At 46.8% G+C, this 15,000-nt stretch overlaps 1 protein-coding gene across 6 annotated transcripts in view; it reads right to left on the bottom strand.

Moving 5' to 3' along the window:
* Ten-a (tenascin accessory) overlaps nt 1-15,000 on the bottom strand; it is a 1,550,399-nt gene that overhangs the window by 71,397 nt on the left and 1,464,002 nt on the right. For all 6 annotated transcript variants that reach the window (XM_070084924.1, XM_070084928.1, XM_070084925.1 and 3 more), the window contains 7 exons: nt 5,734-5,877; nt 4,877-4,975; nt 4,271-4,436; nt 3,319-3,568; nt 2,776-2,948; nt 1,765-2,148; nt 1-26 (listed from right to left, as the gene is read on the bottom strand). The exon at nt 1-26 is cut by the window's left edge and continues 153 nt beyond it. In XM_070084924.1, the coding sequence (XP_069941025.1) occupies nt 1-26; nt 1,765-2,148; nt 2,776-2,948; nt 3,319-3,568; nt 4,271-4,436; nt 4,877-4,975; nt 5,734-5,877 (1,242 nt within the window). The remainder of the gene's footprint in view (nt 27-1,764; nt 2,149-2,775; nt 2,949-3,318; nt 3,569-4,270; nt 4,437-4,876; nt 4,976-5,733; nt 5,878-15,000) is intronic.

Genomic DNA, 15,000 nt, shown 5'->3' with positions numbered 1-15,000 from the left:
CGCAAACGACAGCCCAGTGATGGTTCCTGTTGGGAAGAGAGAGAGATTGAAATAGCAGAGCTCTTCCTTGATTCATGGCAGGGAGAGGGAAGAGCTCTTTGATGGTTCAGCTGGGAGTAAGGGGAGCCTGGGATGGGACTGTTCTTTGATAGTTCAGGTGAGATGATGGGAAATAATAGTTCCTGAAGCAAGAAGGGGAGAAGAGTGGGGTGTTAATTATTTACTTAGTATTTTGCTTTTCGAAAGCTGTAAGACAGTGGGAGTGTATGGTAGTTTGTTGGTTCCTACCTGGGAGAGAGTGGGAGTGTATGGTACTTTGTTAGTTTCTACCAGGGAGAGAGTGGGAGTGTATGGTACTTTGTTGGTTTCTACCGGGGAGAGAGTGGGAGTGTATAGTACTTTGTTGGTTTCTACCAGGGAGAGAGTGGAAGTGTATGGTACTTTGTTGGTTTCTACCGGGGAGAGAGTGGGAGTGTATAGTACTTTGTTGGTTTCTACCAGGGAGAGAGTGGGAGTGTATAGTACTTTGTTGGTTTCTACCAGGGAGAGAGTGGGAGTGTATGGTACTTTGTTGGTTTCTACCGGGGAGAGAGTGGGAGTGTATGGTACTTTGTTGGTTTCTACCGGGGAGAGAGTGGGAGTGTATGGTACTTTGTTAGTTTCTACCTGGGAGAGAGTGGGAGTGTATGGTACTTTGTTAGTTTCTACCTGGGAGAGAGTGGGAGTGTATGGTACTTTGTTAGTTTCTACCTGGGAGAGAGTGGGAGTGTATGGTACTTTGTTAGTTTCTACCGGGGAGAGAGTTGGAGTGTATGGTACTTTGCTGATTCCAACCGGGAGAGAGGTTAGGCGGATGTTTGTTCGTTAAATTCATGTTAAGCGTTAAAACCCATGTGGGTTATGCAGCGCAAGACGTGGTGGAGGCTTGATCCTCCGTCTGCTGAGCGCCAGACAGACGCGCTTCCTATTTGTACTTACGTCGCCCGTGTAGGGGTAGAGTACATGGACCCAAATGGAACTAAGTCACTTCGTCTGATTTTTTGGAGGTTATTTTATGTAATCTACACATGTGTTACTATGTATGATAATTGTAATCGTGTAAATTTGCGTAACTGTTCTTATGTATACCTGTACCTAAATAAATTTACTTCGTAGGAGGGCTTAGGAGGATAGTACTTTGTTATTGGTGGGGAGAAGGTGAGAGTGCCTATGTAGTTACTGCTTTGTTACTGGTGGGAAGTCAAGGGAAGACATAAGGAGTTAACTGTTTGTTAACTCCTTATGAGGGGTGAGGGGAGAGAGTGGGAGGGAATAGTGTTTTTGTTGTGTTCTCGTAGAGAGGATAGACAATAGGAGGGGTAGCTTGTGTCCTCATTAAAAGGGGAGTGGGAGGGACGGCTCTGTTCTCACGAAGAGAGGAAAGAGAGAGAGGAGAGGGAGACGTGACTAGGTAAGCTGTGTAATAAGGAATTGTGAATGTTGTTAGGGAGGAAAAGAAAGCCAGGAGGGTGTGTGTGTTGAAGGAATAGAAAAATAAAGTAGGGAGAGTGTAGAGTGAAGGGTGAAGAGGGCATGACAGGAGAGAAGCCATGTAGTGTGAGGAGGATGTGCTTATAACTAATCAAGTTTTCCAAATATTTCTCACATAAGAGACATCTCCTGGCAAGAGAAAGAACCAGGAGTGAAAGAACTCCGACCAACCCTTGATTTATTCATGAACAAGTACTGTCCTTAAATGACTTGAAAAGTCTGCGTATGACTCACCAACAGCTGGCTTATCCTGTGTGGCTGGACAGTGCAAGGGAGTGCCCGCCTTGACGCGGACAGTACCATCGGCAGTGACCTGCAATACTACGTGGTCGTCGAGGATGTGAAGGGAGCCGTCGAGGGGGGAGAGAGCAAGACCTGTGGGCCACTGCAGCTCCACCTGGGCAGCTGGCAGTCCTCCGGTGCAGGGGAGTGGTCTCCAACGGGTCTTGTGTCCATGGTGGCCGATCAGGGTGTGGATGACGCCTTGAGGGTCCACCATGCGGATGTTGGTGCCATCAGCGATGTACATGGTGCGGTCTGCGGCAATGGCCAGGCCTTTGGGGTGTGCGAGGCGGGCCTTGCGGGCAGGTCCTCGGTCCCCGCAGTGCCGCTCGTCCCCTGCGCCAAAGGAGACAGTGTCAAGGGAGCATTGGAACTCACTTATATTATATGATTGTACACTGAATCTTTTAAACACTTGAAAACTAATAAAATTTGGAGCTTACTATCAGAAAATGGCCTGACGAATTATTTTAGGCACTACTTACTAAAAATATACATTTGAAGTATTATCTTTTGCAAAATATTTTTGATATTATTATTATTACTATTATACTGACAACTTCTATATCATTACTTATACATGCAATGTTGCCCTAATATATAATACAACAATAGATAAGCAAAATCACGCAAATTACGTTTTGTTCGTAAATGGAAGGCGGAAGACCTGAAAAGATGATGAGAGGAGGAGGAGAATTATAAGAAAGAGAAGCGTAATAATTAGGAGTAGAAAGGCTTACTTAGAAGAAAGGGAGGTAAGCACAAGGAGAGAGAAGAGAATGAAAGCAACAGAAACCAGGAAGATGGCGACAAAGGAAAGCAAGAGGAAGAGGAGGAGGAGGAGGACAGAAGGCAACAAGGATTCAAAGGAAGAGGAGAAATGAAGGAGATAGCAGATAGAGAATTGGAGGAGGTTACCGAGAGACAAACCACCAGCCAGGGTACAGCTGGCGAGTGACTCACCTGGGATGCATCGCTCGCCGTTACCAGCGACGGTCTCCGAGTTTGTACTGGGTTCAGTGACGTCGGTGAGGGAGAGGACCCGCACAACCTTATATTTCTCTGGGTCGCTGACGTAAACCTGACCGTCAGCTGGAGACACGGCAATGTGGTACCCATAGGACACCTGCGTCGCACTGTAGAGAGAGAAAAAAAGTTTAGCCATGATAGTGCAGCATTAAATGTATCAAGAAGGTTACCTGACGAAGGTGACACGCGGTTTAATACTCTGGCAAAATCTACCGTAGTCTGGTTGGCACACTAGACAAAATAACAAAATTACTGGGAGCGGGGGAGAGGCCTTCACTTTAAACCGGGAGTTGGGGGAGAAAACCTCACATGAGCAGGGAGCAAAAGGAAGAGATTCTCACTTTAGCTGAGAGTGAGAGAACCGAGTCCTTCACCTGTGCTAGTGCTGGTGGAAAGAGAGGCTCTCACCTGAAGAAGTCCTTCACCCGAACTGAAAGTTGGAGAGAGTTTCTATCACCTGAGCTTGAAGATCCTCACCTGAGCTGTAGGAGAGTGTAGACCATGCCGTCCGGAGTGACCCTGCGCAGAAGGTTGAAGTCTCCCACATAGACGGATCCGTCGGGGCCGGCGGCGAGGCTGGTAGGGGTAAGGAGCTGGGCGTCTCGGGCGAGGCCGGAACAATGGCGACACACAACCTGCCGCTGCGACCCCGTCCCCATCAGCGGTGACACCAGCCGCGGCGCCTCTCGCAGGCTCATCGTCGACCCGTCACCACGCTGTAGCAGACCTGGGCAGGTGGAAACCGGGGCTCTTTTAGTAACTGTTTAGAGACTCGAGGAAGGGAAGAGGTCTTCCAGGTGATTACATGTGTGTAAATAACAAAAAGGCACAATACCGTGACTGGAACGATACACAAATAACCCGCACATAAAAGAGAGAAGCTTACGACTTTGTCAATGGTCCAAGTCGGACCGAAACGTCGTCGTAAGCTTCTCTCTTTTATGTGCGGGTTATCTGTGTATTACATGTGTGTGTGCGGGTTTGTACGACGCAGACTGGCACTGGGTGCCATAACTGTGAATTGACGTATACAAGAGAAATTAACGGTGATAAAGCGGAAAGAGATGGAAGCTACTGAAAGGAGGACTGGAGGAACAAGTGTAAAATAGAATAAACTGAGAAAGAAAGATGTGGAATTAAGGAACCATAAAGATAATGAGCATGAGAGTATGTGGTGGTAAAGGAAGAAAAAGAAGGAGCTAGAGAAGAGGGGGCGAAACAGAATGGATTGGTAAAGGAAGTGGCAGTAGAAAAACAGGAGCAGCTAGGAAGATATGAAACAGAAACCGATGAAAAACTAGTGACAGATAAAAAAAAAGTATACATACATAAATCTACGTGCATTTCCTCATTACCCAGAAACACCAAAAACTGGTTTAAACAAAGTCAGTGATGCATTAAAAGAGAGACGACTGGGAAGTGGACTAACCGGCTTCGAAATTGTACATGTGGTGGATGTCGAGGTTCCAGCCTCCCACGTCGGAAATGTCCATGTGGAATCCATGCAGGGTGGCCGTGAGTGTCTCCCACAGCACACTGGTGCACGTCACATACTCGTAACCCACAGATACAAGCGCCGTTGCTTCACCATATACCTGTGGGCAGGAGAGTCAGGTGTGATTATAAGGGTGATGGGAGCAGGAGGCAGGTACAGGTGGTGTGAAGAGGGTGTGGGATAATTGTGAGAAGGAAAAACAAGTGTGGGATGTTTGGGAGGGAGAGTTATGACAGGGTGTGGACAGGGAGGTATGGAGGAGTCATGGTTCGGATGAGAGAGCAAGGGTAGTGAAGTATAGAATTTGTGGAGGAAGAAGCAGTTTGAAATAGCAGCAATACCTATATCATTTAATCCAGGTGACATAGTAATGGCCCAGTGCCCTGTTCTAGGTCATACCTCACAAGTCAGATACGATGGGCATTCAGTTGTTTAGAAAAAGGCGAATGAGAACAAGTGTGTAAATAACTCTGGCATATATTTAAGAAATACCCAATATATCACAAGAACTGAGGCATCCATCAAACATTTAAGCCTCACCTTCTGCTTGTACACATTCCTCTTGTTCCAGGTGAAGGTATAGGTGATGTTGGGGTCAGCCTCGAACACCTTCTCGAACACGGAACCTTCGAGTGTCACCTGAAGGAGAGGGAGAGGGTAAGAAAAGTGGAAAAACATGATGTTACTAGGCAAAACAAAATTAAAAAATATCAAATAAGGGCAGACGAGAGCTAGCAAAAATCTTTCCATTAAAGTCCCTTCCCTTTTCTGTATGATTCAATAATTTAAATCTCTCTTCAGTGTGTGTATTGTAAAGTAATAGAACTTGTATTTAATTACGATATAACCCAAGGAAATATCTCAAGGAATCTACTTTGAGATGACTCTTAGAGAAACTTCCCTTGAGAAAACTCGTAGAGAAACCTAGACTGAGAAGACTCATAAAGGAACCTACCTTGAGCTGGCTCACAGAGGAACCTACCTTGAGAAAACTCATAGAGGAACCTACCTTGAGCTGGCTCACAGAGGAACCTACCTTGAGAAAACTCAGAGAGACCTACCTTGAGAAAACTCAGAGAGACCTACCTTAAGAAAACTCATATAGGAAAACTCACAGAGGAATCCTCCTTGAGAAAACTCATAGAGGAATCTACTTTGAGTAGAACCATGGAGGAGGAACGTACCTTGAGTAGAACCATGGAGGAGGAACGTACCTTGAGTAGAACCATGGAGGAGGAACCACCACAAAGAGAATCGTGAAGGGAGAACCAGCCTTGAGAAGGATTATGAGTCTTGAGAAGGTTCGCATAGGAACCTACCGTAAGAGACACAGTCTAGTAGGAAAAGCACCATGGAAGAATCTACCTATAAAAAAATACCCTGGAGGAGAAACCTACCTTGAGGTGCACCATGGAGAGTGAAGCAGGCACCTCCATGGGTGTAAGCTGCAGCAGCAGTGTGGAGAGGTAGCCGGCCACACTGCTGGAGTGGTACACTAGGTGAAGATCACTGCCAGGTACACGTAGAGACTCTTGTACCACCTGTACCACAGGGGGGTGGGGAAGAAAGAAAGGTGAAGAGTGTGTGTACGAATACACAGAAAATCTTGGCCAATAACTAACCACTTTATAACATTAATGGTAAAAGAGATAAAGAATACGTCATAATACTGAGGCAGGATTAATTTACAACTCACACCTGGGAGTGAATTATTATTATTATTATTAGAAGCTCTAAACCCGTTAGAGTGATTCATCGTATGTAGTGGTGGAGACTCGATCCTCTGTACCTTGAAAGGGGAAACGTAAGACGAAGTTTCGGTCCCTAGTGAATCATTATCAAGTCTATTAATTCGAATTTCCTGTCTATTGGCAGATGAAGGATCGAATCTACACCACTCCTTGCGCCGAACGACCCATTCGGGTTTAGCTCTTTCTACATACTAATAATCCTAATTCACTGAGCGAGGAATATGTTGTGGTTGTTTCTCTTTTTTTGAAGCTGTCAGTGGCAGCTGTCTTACATTCTGAATCCCCACGAACCACACGCCAGTGTTTTTATGGGACTAAGCGCTCCCTTAAAGCAACACATCGAAGAAAATGGGGGAAAAAATAACGGCGAAGTCACTAGCGAAGGAAAGGAGATACCTGGTTACCTGGAAGTTATTCCGGGGATCAACGCCCCCGCGGCCCGGTCCATGATCAGGCCTCCCGATGGATCAGGGCCTGATCAACTAGGCTGTTACTTCTGGCCACACGCAGTCCAACGTACGAGCCACAGCCCGGCTGATCCGGCACTGACTTTAGGTATCTGTCCAGCTCTCTCTTGAAGGCAGCCAGGGGTTTATTGGTAATTCCCCTAATGCTTGATGGGAGGCTGTTGAACAGTTTTGGGCCCCGGACACTTATGGTGTTTTCCCTTAGTGTACCAATGGCGCCAATACTTTTTATTGGGGGCATTTTGCATCGCCTGCCCAGTCTTTTACTTTCGCAGGGAGTGATTTCTGTGTATAACGATGTCAAGAGCTTGTCTGGACATCTTGCTGGTGTGTAATAACACTGAAGCATCATAAAATCCTGTGGTAATGTGTTATAACACTGATCCATCATAAAATCCTGTGGTATCGTGTTATAACATTGATCCATCATCATATCCTGAACAACTGTCCCGAGGCGTCAAAACATCTCTACAATCCTGAATTTCTTCAAATCAATATTAAGATCATAAATTGGAATAAAAAATAAATCTAAATAAGCAGAGTGTACTAGTGCATACACTAATGGGATAAACGACCTGTTGGCACTCGAGGTTAAAAGCTGGAAAGCAGAAGAGGATGGCAAGGAGGAGCTAGAGGAGAAGATGAGAAGTGTAGGAGAGGGTGAGAAGTGGAGGACAGGACGAGTGGGAGGGTGAAAAATACTCTGAGGGCGGGGGATGAGGAAGCAAGGAACGGAGATGAAGAGAAGTGAGAAAAAAGCGATGGGGCTAGGGATGAGGGAGGGGTGTAAAGATAAGGATGATGCTTAGAGGAGAGAGTGATGCTTAGAGGAGAAAGTGAGACTCGGAGGAGAAAATTGAGGTTTTAAAGAAAAACGGAATTGATATAAGATAATTCTCAACTTCGAAAAGAAAATTCAGAGAAAAACACGGGAAAAGGCAAAGGAAACACCTAGAAATAGGAGAAATCTAAAGGAAAATGCAGAGAGTTGAAAAAAGAGAGCGGTAAAAGAAGAGAGGATAAAATGGGGTAGAAAAGGCAGGATGGGGTAAGGAGAAAAGAGAAAACGAGGAAAAAGGGAGATAATGAGGGAGCAAGATGAAAGTCAGAGATAAAGAGTACCAAGGAATCACAGAGGAGTCCTCTAGGTAAAAGAGAGAGGGACACTTGCTTCAGCTGTGAAAGGCCGCATTGACCGCTGGTGGAGAAAGGCAGGCGGGCAGTCGAGGGGTTTGGCCCTCCAGAGGCTCAATCTGCAGCCCTCGTCTCCCCTCACTCCCCTCGGGGAGGAGTGCCACGCGAGCATATGAGGGGCTCAAAAGGGACAACTACAAACAGAGGCGCGTAAGGTCACCCCCCAGAGAATGTTGGTCAAGGGTGAGTACACAACCACCCAGGAATGGTGGCCACAGGGAAATGAGTAAATGATTAAGGAGATGAATAACGAGTCGCAGATTGATGCCGTTGTTCAGGAAAGAAATGAGTCATGAGTCACGGGAAATGAATGGTATCCTCCGGGAGGAATGAGTCACAAAGAATGACTGGTATCCTACCTGCAGTCTACCTGGAGGTTATTCCGGGGATCAACGTCCCCGCGATCCGGTCCACGACCAGGCCTCCGGTGGATCAGGGCCTGATCAACCAGGCTGTTACTACTGGCCGCACGTAGTCCAACGTACGAGCCACAGCCCGGCTGATCCGGCACTGATTTTAGGTATCTGTCCAGTTCCCTCTTGAAGGCAGCCAGGGGTTTATTGATAATTCCTCTTATACGTGCTAAAGGAATAACTGGGAAAGTGGGGAGATGGATCTTCAACTTCCTAACAAATCGAACACAAAGAGTAGTGGTCAACAGAGTTAAATCGGAGGCTGCCATAGTGAAGAGCTCTGTTCCACAAGGCACAGTACTCGCCCCCATCTTATTCCTTATCCTCATATCAGACATAAACAGAGATATACACCACAGCACCGTATCATCCTTTGCGGATGATACTAGGATCTGCATGAGGCTGTCATCTGCTGAGTACGCGGTTAACCTCCAAGAAGATATAAACAAAGTTTTCCAGTGGGCAACGGTAAACAATATGATGTTCAATGAGGACAAATTCCAACTACTCCGTTATGGAAAACTGGAGGAGATAATAACTAGAACAGAGTATACTACTGACTCCGGCCATACAATAGAGCGGAAAAATAATGTAAGGGACCTGGGAGTAGTAATGTCTGAGGATCTCACTTTCAAGGATCACAACAGTGCCACGATCGCACGTGCAAAGAAAATGATAGGATGGATAATGAGAACTTTCAAAACGAGAGATGCCAAGCCCATGATGATCCTTTTCAAATCACTTGTTCTCTCTAGGCTGGAATACTGCTGTACATTAACATCTCCATACAAAGCAGGTGAAATCGCAGATCTAGAGAGTGTACAGAGATCCTTTACTGCACGAATAAGTTCTGTCAAGCACATTAACTACTGGGAACGCTTGGAAGCACTTGACTTGTACTCGTTGGAACGCAGGAGGGAGAGATATATCATAATCTACACTTGGAAAATCTTGGAAGGAATGGTCCCAAATCTGCACACAGAAATCACTCCCTACGAAAGTAAAAGACTGGGCAGGCGATGCAAAATGCCGCCAATAAAAAGTAGGGGCGCCATTGGTACACTAAGAGAAAACACCATAAGTGTCCGGGGCCCAAAACTGTTCAACAGCCTCCCATCAAGCATTAGGGGAATTGCCAATAAACCCCTGGCTGCCTTCAAGAGAGAGCTGGACAGATACCTAAAGTCAGTGCCGGATCAGCCGGGCTGTGGCTCGTACGTCGGACTGCGTGCGGCCAGCAGTAACAGCCTAGTTGATCAGGCCCTGATCCATCGGGAGGCCTGGTCATGGACCGGGCCGCGGGGGCGTTGATCCCCGGAATAACCTCCAGGTAACCTCCAGGTATGCTTGGTGGGAGGCTGTTGAACAGTCTTGGGCCCTGGGCACTTATGGTGTTTTCTCTTAGTGTACCAATGGCGCCCCTACTTTTAATTGGGATATTTTGCATCGCCTGCCCAGTCTTTTACTTTCGTAGGGAGTGATTTGTGTGTGCAGATTTGGGACCATTCCTTCCAGGATTTTCCAAGTGTAGATTATGATATATCTCTCTCTCCTGCGTTCCAACGAGTACAAGTCAAGTGCTTCCAAGCGTTCCTATGGGAGGAATGAGTCATGAGTCAAGGGGAATGAGTCATGAGCGAATGGTATCCTCCGGGAGGAATGAGTCATGAGTCACGGGGAATGAGTCATGAGTCACAGGGAATGAATGGTATCCCCCGGGAGGAATGAGTCATGAGTCGCGGGGAATGAATATTCCCCGGGAGGAATGAGTCATGAGTCGCGGGGAATGAATATTCCCCGGGAGGAATGAGTCACGGGGAATGAATGGTATCCCCCGGGAGGAATGAGTCACGAAGAATGACCGGTATCCTCCGGGAGGAATGAGTCATGAGTCACGGGAAATTAATGGTATCCCACGATAGGAATGAGTCATGAGCCACGAGGAATGAATGGTATCCCCCGGGAGGAATGAGTCATAAATCACGGGGAATGAATGGTACCCCCCAGGAGGAATGAGTCATGAGTCGCGGGGAATGAATGGTATTCTCCGGGAGGAATAAGTCACGACGAATGACTGGTATCCTCCGGGAGGAATGAATCATGAGTCACGGGGAATTAATGGTATCCCGAGATAGGAACGAATCATGAGTCAAGGGGAATGAATGGTATCCCTCGGGAGGAATGAGTCATGAGTCACGAGGAATCAATGGTATCCCCCGGAAGAAATGAGTCATGAGTCACGGGGAATGAATGGTATCCCACGATAGGAATGAGTCATGAGTCACGGAGAATGAATGGTATCCCCCCGGAGGAATGAGTCATTAGTCAAGGGAAATGAGTCATGAGTCACAGGGAATGAATGGTAACCCCTGGAGGAATGAGTCATGAGTCACGGGGAATGAATGGTACTCCCGGGAGGAATGAGTCATGAGTTAAGGGGAATGAGTCATGAGTCACAGGGAACCAATGGTATCCCCCGGGAGGAATGAGTCATGAGTCGCGGGGAATGAATATTCCCCTAGAGGAATAAGTCACGGGGAATGAATGGTATCCCCCGGGAGGAATGAGTCACGAAGAATGACCGGTATTCTCCGGGAAGAATGAATCATGAGTCACCGGGAATGAATGGTATCCCCCGAGAGGAATGAGTCATGAATAACGGGAAATGAATGGTATCCCCCGAGACGAATGAGTCATGAGTCACAGGGAATGAATGGTATCCCCCGGGAGGAATGAGTCATGAGTCACGGGGAATGAATCTTATCCCCCGGGAGGAATGAGTCATGAGTCACGGGGAATGAATGGTACCCCCCGGAGGAATGAGTCATGAGTCACGGAGAATGAACGGTACTCCCCGGAAGGAATGAGTCATGAGTCAAGGGAACGAGTCATGAATCACAAGGAATGAACGGTATCCCCCTTGAGGAATGAGTCATGAGTCGCGGGGAATGATATTCCCCGGGAGGAATGAGTCACGGGGAATGAATGGCATCCCCCGGGAGGAATGAGTCCCGAAGAATGACCGGTATCCTCCGGGAGGAATGAATCATGAGTCACGGCGAATGAATGGCATACCCCGGGAGGAATGAGTCATGAGTCACGGGGAATGAATGGTATCCCCAGGGAGGAATGAGTCATGAGTCAAGGGGAATGAGTCATGAGCCACAGGGAATGAATGGCATCCCCCGGGAGGAATGAGCCATGAGTCTCGGGGAATGAATGGTACCCCCGGGAGGAATGAGTCATAAGTCACGGAGAATGAATGGTACCCCCCAGGAGGAATGAGTCATGAGTCAAGGATAATGAGTCATGAGTAACAGGGAATGAATGGTATCCCCGGGAGGAATGAGTAACGAAGAATGACCGGTATCCTCCGGGAGGAATGAATCATGAGTCACGGCGAATGAATGGCATACCCCGGGAGGAATGAGTCATGAGTCACGGGGAATGAATGGTATCCCCAGGGAGGAATGAGTCATAAGTCACGGGGAATGAATGGTACCCCCAGGGAGGAATGAGTCATGAGTCACGGCGAATGAATGGCATACCCCGGGAGGAATGAGTCATGAGTCACGGGGAATGAATGGTATCCCCAGGGAGGAATGAGTCATAAGTCACGGGGAATGAATGGTACCCCCAGGGAGGAATGAGTCATGAGTCACGGAGAATGAATGGTATCCCCCGGGAGAAATGAGTCATGAGTCACGGGGAATGATACCCCCGGAGGAATGAGTCATGAGTCACGGGGAATGAATGGTATCCCCCGCTAGGAATGAGCCATAAGTCACGGGGAATGAATGGTAGCCCCCTGGAGGAATGAGTCATAAGTCACTGGGAATGAATGATATCTCCCGGGAGGAATGGGTCATGAGTCACGAAGAATGAATGGTATCCCCCGCTAGGAATGAGTCATAAGTCACGGGGAATGAATGGTATCTCCCGGGAGGAATGGGTCATGAGTCACGAAGAATGAATGGTATCCCCCGGGAGGAATGAGTCATGAGTCAAGGGGAATGAGTCATGAGTCACAGGGAATGAATGGCATCCCCCGGGAGGAATGAGTCATAAGTCACGAAGAATGAATGGTATCCCCCGGGAGGAATGAGTCATGAGTCACGAAGAATGAATGGTACCCCCCGGGAGGAATGAGTCATGAGTCAAGGGTAATGAGTCATGAGTCAAGGGTAATGAGTCATGAGTCAAGGGTAATGAGTCATGAGTAACAGGGAATGAATGGTATCCTCCTGGAGGAATGTGTCATGAGTCACAGGGAATGACCGGTATCCCCGGGAGGAACAAGTCAGGGAGGACAACTGGTATCCCCGGGAGGAACAAGTCAGGGAGGACAACTGGTATCCCCGGGAGGAACAAGTCAGGGAGGACAACTGGTATCCCCGGGAGGAACAAGTCAGGGAGGACAACTGGTATCCCCGGGAGGAACAAGTCAGGGAGGACAACTGGTATCCCCGGGAGGAACAAGTCAGGGAGGACAACTGGTATCCCCGCAGAAGCACTGTAAAAAAAAAAAGTTCACAAACTACTGAAAAAAAAAATCCTTAAACTAACGACATCAAAAAGAATAAACTTCTCTCATGGCCTTCCATTTGTGTTTGCTTTGTTTTTTTTTTTTATTTATTTTTCATTCGTCTGACTTTATTTTTCTTTCGTTGGCATTATAGTTTTAATTTATTTGTGTTTCCCCGATGGTGGGAGAATTGAATTATACAAGTTATACACACACACACACACACACACACACGTACATATATATATATATATATATATATATATATATATATATATATATATATATATATATATATATATATATATATATATAACAAATGACTATATTCACAAATATACACTGGAATGAGGACAGTACAGGGTATTTACACAACATCTGACATTCAGTTTCCTGAAATGCATTTCGAAATGGCATGGCTTTCTTTTTGACAAATGATTTCTGCTTCTGTTTATTTCGTCGACGGCAATGTTGTTGCTGTTGAGTGGTCTGGGTGCGAAAAGAAAATATTAGTGCAAATGTTGACTCCGGGGGCGTAAACAAGTGCCCGACTGAGTCAAGCCAGTTTGTGTTTTGAGGCGTTGGGTGCCTTAGTTTGAGTGGTGGTGCCCTGACGTGAGGGATCTTTATGGTAGTGCTTGTATATGTTTTAATTGTGTGCTTTAATCTGAGTGCTAAAACTAGGATTATTCGGCAGACTGAGAATGCAGAAAAGTCATGACACTACCGGTACTCTGAGAGTAGGACGTCTCTGAGAGTACAAGGGATCCGAGACTGCAGATCCTGGAGACTACAAGGTCCCAGAGACTACAAGGTCCCAGAGACTACAAGGTCCCAGAGACTACAAGGTCCCAGAGGTTACAAGATCCCAGGGATTACCAGGGCTAGGCAGAGGTGGTCGGGTAAGGGAAGAAATAATGCAGGAGCATACTTTGGCTAGTTCTTGTCGTGCGACAGCTCCTCCCTGGTGTGTCTGCCGAGGTACACGCTCACCCCTCCACCAGTCCCTCTCAGCCGCTATCAATATTGCACCAGCAGCCAGTCACCCACGTTCACACCACGCCCACACCACCACACCCCATCCACGCCCACGCCATTGAGTCACGCCCTTACCCATTGGTCACTCACATTCACTGCCCACTCGGAAAGCCATTAACCAAGACCACACTTATTAGCAACGCCCACACCTCTTCAACTACGATCACATCCATTAGCCAAACCCACGCTAATTAGCCACGCCTGTTAGCCACAATCACATTCACACCTTAAACACACGCCACACATTGTAGGACTGTGTGCTACGCAAATGTTAGACGCCTCAGTATCTGAGGAGAACCAAGTCAGCCACAAAAAAATATTGAAGCTTCCCTCCCCTTCCTTAGATCAAACTTGATTATCTCCTTTTCTACACCAGGTGCTGTATGACCCGTACGAGTTTAGTGCCTGCTTATGCTAACTGTAATTGCTGCGGAGCAAGTTTACAACAAAAGGGCGACAATGGCATGGATGGAACTTTTCGAAACAAAAGCTCAAATTGGAAAATAAAAAGAGGAGCGACATTTCAGACGGTTCCGGACCATTATTAAGCAAGCGAGACTTTATAATGGGTCTAGGACTGACACAAACTTTGGTCAGGTTAGGGTTTTAATTTTGTGGGTTGGTTTTTATTGAAGGGTATTAACAGGCAGGCTCTCTCTCTCTCTCTCTCTCTCTCTCTCTCTCTCTCTCTCTCTCTCTCTCTCTCTCTCTCTCTCTCTCTCTCTTTGTCTCTCCCTCTCTCTATCTCTCATACACAGTTGAGTATAACGAGGCCATCTCTCTCCCCACATACACAGATGGACACAGGTGTTCCAATCAAAAGTTAACAGGTGTAATGTAGGAAGATAATAACAAAGTATGTGTGTGTGTGTGTGTGTGTGTGTGTGTGTGTGTGTGTGTGTGTGTGTGTGTGTGTGTGTGTGTGTGTGTGTGTGTGTGTGTGTGTGTGTGTGTTTTATATTAAATTTTTTTTTGTTAATTGAAGATGCAGAAATCGAGTCTCGGCTCCTAGCCTTACCCCTAAACAGGCCATTACTGGGGCTCATATTCTGGCATAATAAACCCTACGTTACCTATATTTAAGGATATGTTTAGACCTTGTTGCACCTACCACCTCTCTGTCTAGGGTAGTCTATTTCTTCATTACCTTGGGTTAGAGAAAGTAGTTGTTAATATCCCTGTGTCTCCTCTGTAATTTCAGCTTTCAACCGTGCCCTCGTGTACCTAATTCCCGCCTCTCGAGCAGCCTTCCCTTCAATTTTTCTAGGTACGTCAT

This window comes from Cherax quadricarinatus, chromosome 14, assembly GCF_038502225.1.
Source record: "Cherax quadricarinatus isolate ZL_2023a chromosome 14, ASM3850222v1, whole genome shotgun sequence".
In the NCBI taxonomy this organism is placed as follows: Eukaryota; Metazoa; Arthropoda; class Malacostraca; order Decapoda; family Parastacidae; genus Cherax; species Cherax quadricarinatus.
Note: the sequence above shows the minus strand (reverse complement) of the source record. Positions and strands in the feature narration are given on the sequence as shown.